Source organism: Melanerpes formicivorus, unplaced genomic scaffold (assembly GCF_026170545.1).
Source record: "Melanerpes formicivorus ecotype bairdi unplaced genomic scaffold, bMelFor1.0.p_v2 SCAF_4, whole genome shotgun sequence".
NCBI classification, from domain to species: domain Eukaryota; kingdom Metazoa; phylum Chordata; class Aves; order Piciformes; family Picidae; genus Melanerpes; species Melanerpes formicivorus.
This window is the reverse complement of record NW_027142356.1, coordinates 21,594,214-21,603,999: the sequence shown is the minus strand read 5'-3', so window position 1 is coordinate 21,603,999 and position 9,786 is coordinate 21,594,214. Positions and strand designations below refer to the sequence as shown.

Below are 9,786 nucleotides of genomic sequence, written 5' to 3'. Positions count from 1 at the left end.
ATATTTTTTTATTCAAAACACCATTGAAATAAAATTTACAGAATATAAAAGTGAGGCAAACCTGGCCATAGCTATATTGATAAAGCTGTGTTGTCTCCTCATCAGATGGACTCCTGTCTTTATTTAAACCTTCCACTGAAAATACAGATATATTGCAGGCCTGAACTTGTGGTGAACCACTCTGTACTGTAGTGCTTTAGGTACTTATGCCTTCAAAACCACTGGTGGAACATCTGTGTTTGATACTCCTCTAACAGCATTACTCTTCTCAATGCCAGTTAGGACCTTTGGCTTTGTTTTTCAGTTATGGAGGTGTGCTATTTGTTGTTTATAAACTGCTAAGAGAAGACTTCCCCTTTTGTTAATCAGTAAGTGGCAGAACGTGAAGTAGTGAAACATAGCACATGGTCTTCATTTAAAATATTAACACTTAGAAGCAGAACTACTAAATTGGCAATGCTTACAACACACCATTATGAACACTCGATGCATTTGCTTTATTAACACAGGGCAGTAACTGCAAAAATTCTGGTATTGTTTCAATACTTTTCAGAGTAGTGCACCATAAAAGACAATGCCCTTCTTCCCTGCCCAGTAAAAGCAGACCTAATCATAGTGTTTCTAATATTCAAAGCATTTCAGTTATACTCTGTCATACTATTGATTATTTGATCAAAGTTTTGTATGATCTGGCAACACTTCTTTCCTTGTAAGATTTTTTTTTAAATGGAGTATTCAACACCTGGATAGAGTTCAGACTTACAGTTTCAGTCTTTGTAACTCCTTTGCACACTCAGCAGCTGAGCCTGAGTCTTCTCATTCCATGAGAGATTTGATGTGAAATGCATATTCCAAATAAAAACAATCCCTGTACTGCCTAAAAGCAGGAATCACCCTGAAAACAATTTCTTATTTTAAGAAACTGTTCTGAAGTAAATCTTCACATGCAGCATGTGTCCAAATGGTACTTGGAGTCTTTGGCCAGTAAGTGTCAAACAAATACTGATGAAACTGTATCTGCAATACCTACAAGTGAAACAAACAAACAAAATTTTAATAAAGACTGGAAGTGGAGAATTGCATGAAGTTCCCAGGATTCATATTCTTGTAATTCCCTCTCCACTCCATGCCATGACAGTAAGTGAACTGCTGGGGGCAAGGGAGGCAGGGGATCAGCTGCAGCCCTTTTATTTCTCCCTTGCCTGACACTTTATGGTTAACATCTATTCTCCTCCTTCCTCTGCTTTCATGTTCAAAACTTTCGATCCTGATTATTCATAGGATCATATTGTCACACAACACTTACTATCTAGTTGTCCAGTCCCAGTAATGTGGCTCAGCATCTTTGCTGGTTAAAAAGAACTTCACTTGCCTTGATATGGAACTTCACTTGCCTTCCATATCCAGCCACTCAGAAAAAAACTGCACATTTAACACTACGAAACCCACTCAACCACCAAGAGTAATTTCATGCAAACAGTAAGAAGGTGGGAGATGAAACTAGCACTGACAGTATGTACCTCTATCCTAGGAGAAAAGTCACAAGCAGGGTACACAATTCCCAAGCACAGGCAGGTCCACTTCCCTCATTTGTTTGCTAAACTGAACACAGAGATAATTTTATCCACCAGACAGCAGCTGTTTTACCTACTCTGAGTATAGCGATGGCACTAACCTCAAACCACAACACACAACCATGTACTTTACAATGCCATTGCCTCTACACAGCAAGGTACAATGGTATCATAGAATGGCTTTGGTTGGAAGGGACCTCATCTACAACAGCCTCTCTGCCTTTGTATGGTGTTTTTCAGTCATTCAACTGTAAGGCGTGGTTGATCTAGCAACCACTTTATTTTTCCACCCAGACTCATATAACCTATTTAAAAACACAGTAATAACTTGTATTTCCTCTCTGAGGATCCCATTATATTGCTTTTTTTACATGGAGAAGCATATCCCAGCATGTGGTCTTTACCACTTTAATTACTTTTTGTCAGACTTACCACAGACATTGCTGCCTATCTTAACATGAACATAGCCATCTATTCCCCAGGCAGGCCCCCAAGAGTTCTGTACAATCCAGTAAGGGATATTGCCTGGAAGAGACATTTTCATAAACAAGAGCCAATATGAGATTTGATAAACATAAACTTCTGACACTCTACAGAATTAATTACCCTTTTAATATCTCACAGTTTGATGATGCGGTACAGTAATATCTACTATTGTGCACAGAGAAGACAGAGCGAATATTCCAGTGCTGACCAGACTGGATGTATCCTCTGCTAGTGTAAATACACATACAGCCATGTTCTTAACTTTACAAGGACATGAAGCTCCACAGAACTCAAGGAGCACAGACAAGAGTAGTTCTTCTGGGATCAGGCTGCAATTCCAAAACTGATGTGACACCAAACTGAACGGCTCACAACACAACACCCAGTTGTGGAGTTTTATCACTTTCCCCATAGAAAGCAAGTTACAAGTATGAGAAAAACCACAAAACCTACTGGGTTGAAGTTCAGTTGATGGAAACACACCTGTTCTGTCAAAACCAGTGATAAGAACAGCATGATTGGCTCTTCCACTGGAGCAGTGATATTGTATGATCCCACCAAGATAATCTTGCCAGCTAACCGCATCTACTGTTACTGCCAAAGGGCCCCAATTAACAAGCACCCTCATCATTTCTTCTTCTTGACCACTGCAAAAGAAGTGAGTGATAATGCCAAGTTAGCACACTGAAGCAATCTGAGAGGTGATTATCTACTTAAGTATGATTTTTAAAAAAATCAAATAATTATTTTCCCCTGAGTTCTACATAGCATATATCAACAATTTTGCAAATGTAGGGTCCACAGACTATGGGAAAGGTAGAGATCTAAAGATATGATGCCATTAAAAAGAAGCAGGTTTCTGCATCAAGTCAGTGAGCAATGGTGAGCACACACATCACTCAATTAAACCCAGTTCTGGATAAACCCTTAATCTATACTATTATTTCCCATTAGTTTTTCAAACATACAGAAGTATCTCTTACACATAAAAATATACGTATCTCAAACATATCAAAACACAGGACATTACCACCACTATCAGACATTTACCATCAGCATACTCATAGAGACTTTTTATAGAATACCCTGAAAGAGGATACCTTTCTCACGGCATAACATTTGCAGTAACTGCCTTTGACAAATACAGACTGGCAAAACTCAAATTGTAGTTACTTATATCTGACAGTAATTCAGTTCCTAGTCAAAACTGTATTTCTTGTCTTTAAGTTCAGTATACAGCTGTATTGTACTGATAAAAATTAGAAACAGACTTCCTTGGTACAGAAGCCCAAAAAGCTACTAGCTGTTCTGACACAATTCAGTTAACAATCCTGTTTGTAAAGTCATGGCCTAGAGGATGCTGTGGTTGGGTATGTGAATGGATAAATACCCAAGTAACTGAATACCTAATTTTTTTTTCAACAAATTCCAATTACTATTGGCAGGATTTACTCTTTCTGATACTTAAGCAGTATAATGTTCACTTAGCATATAATCAAAAATTACAACTGACTCCATGTTCCAGTTTAAATATAGCCAATCTAAAAGACCTCATTTCAAGATGCAGACTTAAGCTTTCTAATTTGAGCAGGCTTAGTGATGGCAGGGTTCAGTGGATTCCTTGTGGCAAGGCTTAAGTCACAATATATTACGTATTAATCCTTATCCAGACACCAGCTACAGCACTGATGCAATCAAGCTCATAACCTTTGGCTGGTCAATGCACTATTGGCTCTAGCTTACTCCAGTTACTGAACACAGAAGGAAAAGTACAGCAAATAAAAAGAGTCAATAGTAGCTACCTGAAGTCATATGCAGCAAATCCTGTTATAGAAACTCCAAAATCCGAGTGACCAAAATAATGGCACAGTCCTGTCTGAGCTTTAAAAGTGTATTCTGAATCTCTCACGAGTTTTACTTTTGTCTGCAAGAAGACAAACCAATGAGATTGTAATGCATTTGACTTAGACACTATGCAGCACACATTGAAAATGACCATAGAACAGACTCAAAATTCTGTGTGTCCTTGGTGAGTTAGAAGTAAGAATTTTATGTTGGGCAGTGAGTAATTTACTATCTCTAGTTTCCTTTTTTCATGAAGATATCTTCAGAAAGGATTCAGAAGTCTTTAACCAATGAATGACATTTAAATGGTATCTCTGGTTTCATGAGCAATCTCATCAATTTCAACACACAATGACTATATATTTATTTAATGACTGGCTGTTCGTGCTCTTCAAATGGGATTGATATACAAAATTATCCTCTTCTTGGGTCAGTTCAAAAATCACAGATATCCCAGAGACATTTGCTTTAAAACAGTGAAAATTAAGTCAAATTCTGCTCTTAGCATCAAATCCTCATGCTAATATATAACGTATTAGATTGGCTGCCACAGTTCAAAGTCCAGCTACAAAGCTAATGCAGCAACCTGTTAAAATTTTCTTGTCTCCTGCAGTACAGTATATTTATAACAGTCTTTTCTCCAGTCTTAGTCATCTGTAGTCTCTCTGTTGCCAAGCAAGAGGGAATTTTGCTTCAGAGGAATCCAGATTAATATCCTGTCTTTCCTGAAACACAAACTTATCTAGACTGTTACTAGCTGGGGTTATAAGAAGCCTCAGGGGCAGGATTGCTCAGAAGGACAATTGGGGGTTTATTTTAAAAACTTCAGAAATCTAAGATATTCTTTTATATTCTTATGCCTCAAGATATTGCCCTACAGAGTACTTTTTATCTCAAATATATTAAAATGATTCTCCTTCCATATACTATTAACACACATTTTGCATTTTTTGTGAATGAAACGTGTTAGCTACAACTAAAGTAGAAACTATGGCTTGCCAGTGAAACAAAGGTAAGAGCAGTCACATTTATTCTGAGGTTCTCCACACTTGTACATAATATTCCAGTGTTTGAAACAAAAACTACAGAAATCTGAAAGCAGAAAATCTCAAGATCCCTCATTTTTCCAAGATTCTGGTGCCTAAACTGAACACTCAAATCCACAACATGACATGTGGATAAATGGCTCCTTGACTGGTAATGTACATCCAACATGTATGTTCCAACAGCATTTTGTGGAAGTAACTTAGCTTTCAAGGAACATTCTTTTCAAACCCTCTGGGTCAATTTGTTAACATTCACAAGAATATATAGACCATAAAATTCCAATCAAGTTTCAGTGCAGCTTCAACAAACTCTCTCTTGATTCCAGACTAAATAAATATGCTGTACACTCAACCTTCCACATCAGAGTTTCTTTCCCCCCCCCCAAAAAAAGTGAATATGAAAGCTAAGGTAGGGTTAGAGATTTATGAAGAGTTTCAAACCTGGTTCAGCCAGCTCAAGGCACTAACAATGGATCCTCCACTGCAGCCATAATTATTGTATGAACAGTCAATGACCTGCTGCACGCTGAGTTCTTCCAGGTTATTTCCTTTAATTGCATAGGCAGACTCTATACCACCCACAATGCTGAAAGCCCAACAGCCTCCACACTGGCACAAAGAGAGGGGAAATAGGGGAGAAAGAAAAAAGTCATCTTTCTTGTTGAAGCCAAACAGAAAAAGAAGAGCCAGAAGGGTCTTTGGTCTTCTAATGCTCTTCATTTACTACCTCATCTTTCAAGTTAATTTTTAAGGCAATAATACAGAAACTTAATCAGCCATTTAAAGTATCTGGTTTGGTTTTGTTGGCTTTTTTCCCCCCACAGTACTGCTCTCTGAAAGCCAGAAATGCATTATGGGTGTGGGTGTCTTATTTTAAGAATTCCTGCACTGTGGTTGTCTTACTTTAAGAGTTCCTTATTAATTCATTATTCCTCCTTAAGATGGATGCTGTTTACTGTGCAATATCTGTAAGAAGTATAGAGACTCAAGAATGAAATTATTTTCTAATCAAATGTTCTGGTGTAAGGCCAGACAGATCCTCTATTGCCCTGAGAGGGGCAAAAGAATGACACTCACACAAATGGATTGCAAAAGTGATGGAAAGTTTAAATGGAAAAGCAGTAAATGTTTTACAGAAGCTACAAAGCACAGTGACAAAAGAATCCCAAAGCATACAGAGTCCCTTAGAGCACACCCAAAGGCTTCCCAACACTTCCCTTCTCCCCACCTGAGGGTATACCCAAAAGCGCCAGGGTTCTTCCCTCCCCACACCCCGACTGGGTAACTATGTGACGGTAACAGGAGGCACCCAGCCTAAACTGCCACACCAAATTAGTTAGGAGGTTTTTGAAAAGCATGCACTCAAGGAGAAAGTCTTCAACTTTCTACAGTCTGAAGAATTTTAAAGAAATAGATTTGATGACAGTTTATGAAATAGCAAACTGAAAACAAGAAAAATAGAAAAATTCTTAGACACCAACAGAGTCTACACTGCAGTTCTAGGCTCTTTAATCCACGGCATCTAAAGCAGGAAACACACATTTATTCCTAGGCAAGATTCAGGTTACACTATGTGAAGCACAGAAAGGAAAGACCTGAGGTATTTAATGGGTTATTTGCTACCAGTGGCCATAACTACTCCGGGATAAACTGTAATCATGTGGTTATCTTCCTATCATGAATGCATTCCCTGAGGCAGTCAGTTGTGTTGATCAGCCAAGGTCATTCAGTCATGAGAAAAAACAGCAGCAGAGAATCTACATCCATCCAGGTGAAATGTGGGGAATAGGGTCAGGTACTGAACTTCTCTCTCTTTCTTCAGAAAAAATGAAAATACACAGTGTAAAACATCAGCAGAATTAGCTCAGTAGATCAAATTGTGTATTACATACAGTCTGTAACTGCACGATTTTTAGATGCACACCTTTCACATCTCATGCTTTTAAGCCTAATCACACTTTGCATAAAATGCTACATGATTTAGCATATGTTCAGCTGTTCATACGTGTGACTGAGCTCCAGGGAGTGCTGGTCCCTTCCAAAACTTTCACTGTGCTCTTCAATGTACCTGCTGGAACTGTCTCTGAACAGTGTTTGAGAACCAGGAAAGGACTTACTGTTTGCTGATTTCTCACTGCTGCAATGACTTTCTTGTCCCTCCAGTCAAACTTCTTTGGCAAAGGTTTTTCGTCTCTCCTTGGCACTTTTATGTATCTGGGAAGCTTGTGAGGTATGCTTCTTAAGTAAATAGCTAAACACAGAATACAAATATCTATAAATCTAACTTAAAAAAAACACCACCAAAACCCACCACAAACAACTGTTTCACTACAAGTCATCGAGGTAACTTCAATCTGTAGTTAAAATAATGAAATCTCAACTAATTCTCAAATATACATGAATCTTCTTTATTTTAAAGTAATCTTTATACTCCAGAATTAATATAAATATTCCTACAGTTCTACAAAGAAGTACTCCATATAGGTAATGTAAGTATGAAGCATGAACATTTATATAAAGCTAATCAAAAACTATCCCATAAACCAAGTTTTATTCTACAATTTTCACAGCATTTTACTTACTGGGAAAATAATACTTTATTTTAGTCAGGTGTGAGAGGAAAAATATGAGAAAAAATATGCAAAGACTCTAAAACATATGCAAATTGCTGTTTTTTCACTAAAAAAAGTCTGCTTAATTATCTAAAATTTAAAAAGCTGTGAAATGCTCCAATGAAAACACCTAACAGCAGAGCTGGACATCAAGAAGGGAGGACTGGGTTAGGCATCAGAAACATTTTCTTACTAACAATGAAGCATGTTACATAGCTACTGAAACTCATAGCTATCATTTACATCTGCGGACCTTCAAGCATTCTTTGGACTGTAGTCAATTTCATCTTGGGATAAGGAATAGGAACTTAAGAGTACTCAACAACCTTGTGTATCTTCCAATTTTAAAACTGTTGCAACTGATGAAGGCTTTAAGGCCTGGAAAGAAGGAAAAAGTTTGTATACTAAATCACATTCAGGCTGTGGGCAATTCAACCTTGCAAGACTAGAGAAACATGAAAAGAAGGTTGTATCCTTTTGAAGTATTTTCAGTTTAGTACCAGACATTGTAAACAAGCTGTCTATCAGCACTAGAAGAATTTGTAAATGTGAAAGATGCAAGGTTCTTGGAATGAATAAGAAAAATAACAGAAAAGACACTAGCAGCAGCCAAAATATGTACCTTTGAACTCTTCAGGAAGCAGGTGAGAAAACTGATTTATTCCATAGAAAGCAGTCACATTATCTTTTGATGATGAATTCAGTAATCTAATTCTTTTAGCACTTTCCTGAAGGAAAAAAAACAACAAACAAACCAACAGTATTTTGTGGACATAAGTTAGCAGCAGTGAGAAAACCACAAGAGCAGAAAATGTTAGCAACAGGCAGCTTTTAATCTCAGATTCACCGTGTTTTGCCATCAAACCAATACAAAAGCCACCAGACTAACATCAGCTCCAAGAAAAAAAACAATAAAAGCAGTTGTTAAGTGCATATATGGTAAAATATTGATATGAGACAGACAAAACAAGCAAGTGTGGAACAAACTGTGTCAAACTCATCTGATAGCCTTCTTTGACAGCACAACAAACCTTGTGGTTCAGATATGCAAACGCGTCTTCAGATAAAAGTTAACCCTGGCTTGCTACATGACCCTGTAAAGCAAAGAAACAGTATAATGGTCTGAAGACATTTTAAAAATAAAAATCCCAGGAATAACCATCTCTAAAATACCTCGGTTTCGACCTACGAAAGCAAACCAATCCGACACTCCCTCTCTAACTGGCAAAGTTGCCGACAAAGCTCAACATGAGCTATTAAATTAATGCCGCAGGTAAAAGCCGCTTCCCGCGGCGGCAGACAGCCAGAGCGGGTCACCGGGCCCCGGCGTCCCTTCGGTGCGACGGTGACACCTGGCGTCAGAAGTGGGGAAAGAAAAAACCACCGGCACCCCAGCCACAGCAATTTGCAGGGAAGCCGAGCAGACAGGGCAGTGGAAAACGAAACAGCAGTGGGCGTCGGAGTGGTTTTCGGTACTGTGTGCAGAACTGTGCCGCACCACCTCCTCACGTCTCCAGCCTCCAGTCACTTGATTAACAGAGGCAGAACGGCGCTCCCCCACCGCTCCTCCTCCAGCGGAGCCCGCAGCCACCGCGGTGGCAGCGGGGACCACTGTGTGGCACGAACCGCGAGTGTGTGGGTAGGGGCACCTACCCGGAGGGCCGCCGCCGCTTCTTTGTCCCAGTCGCCTCCGTCCCACGGAGAGCGGCCCGGACCACCACCGCCCTCCTCCCCAAATCGGGTGCCTGCAAACGCCAGGACGGCGGCACTGCGCACCCGCAGCAGGCAGCAAAGAAGCCCCAGCGCCAGCATCCCCATACACCGTCAGAGGCGAGCGCCGGGCACCGGGGCCCGCACCGTACCGGGTCCCCAGCCGCTGCCCCTCCCCTGTCCGCGATGTCATGGCGGGGTGGGGCCTGAGTAGCACACTCCCAACCCGTAGAGGCTGTGGGCATGGCACTTTCCATGAAGGGAGGGAAAGATGAAGCTGCCCTTTTTTACAGCTTTTGCTCTGTGGCAGCCCCTATTCCTTCTACAGCAGACCGCCCTGCGCGAGGCGAGGATTGAAAGGGTGGCCAGCCGGCAGCAGCGCCTCCAGTACTGCCTCTCAGGGGCTGGGCCTGCGCCCGTAGACGGCGGGGTTGGTGGTACCTTCGGTTGTCCTGCCACCGTTTTGCCCGTGCATTGGGGTACTTGGCAGCGCCTGGAGAAAGTCCATGTTTC

At 40.4% G+C, this 9,786-nt stretch overlaps 1 protein-coding gene across 1 annotated transcript; it reads right to left on the bottom strand.

Annotated features, from left to right (window-relative positions):
• Window positions 1-191: 191 nt before the first annotated feature.
• CTSO (cathepsin O) lies at window positions 192-9,445 on the bottom strand. Its single transcript, XM_068137215.1, has 8 exons — window positions 9,217-9,445; window positions 8,186-8,291; window positions 7,069-7,202; window positions 5,393-5,560; window positions 3,863-3,984; window positions 2,544-2,707; window positions 2,007-2,099; window positions 192-1,026 (listed from the first exon to the last, which is right to left on the bottom strand). The coding sequence occupies exons 1-8, from the start codon at window positions 9,379-9,381 to the stop codon at window positions 992-994; spliced, it is 987 nt and encodes a 328-aa protein (XP_067993316.1). The 5' UTR covers window positions 9,382-9,445; the 3' UTR covers window positions 192-991.
• Between the last annotated feature and the right edge of the window lie 341 nt (window positions 9,446-9,786).

Coding starts and splice junctions, on each gene's coding strand:
- CTSO (XM_068137215.1), bottom strand. CDS start 9,381: ATGGGGATGCTGGCGCTGGGGCTTCTTTGCTGCCTGCTGCGGGTGCGC. Junction 8,292..9,216: donor AAGCGGCGGCGGCCCTCCGG/GTAGGTGCCCCT, acceptor TTTTTCCTTCAG/GAAAGTGCTAAAAGAATTAG. Junction 1,027..2,006: donor GATAGGCAGCAATGTCTGTG/GTAAGTCTGACA, acceptor TTTCACTTGTAG/GTATTGCAGATACAGTTTCA.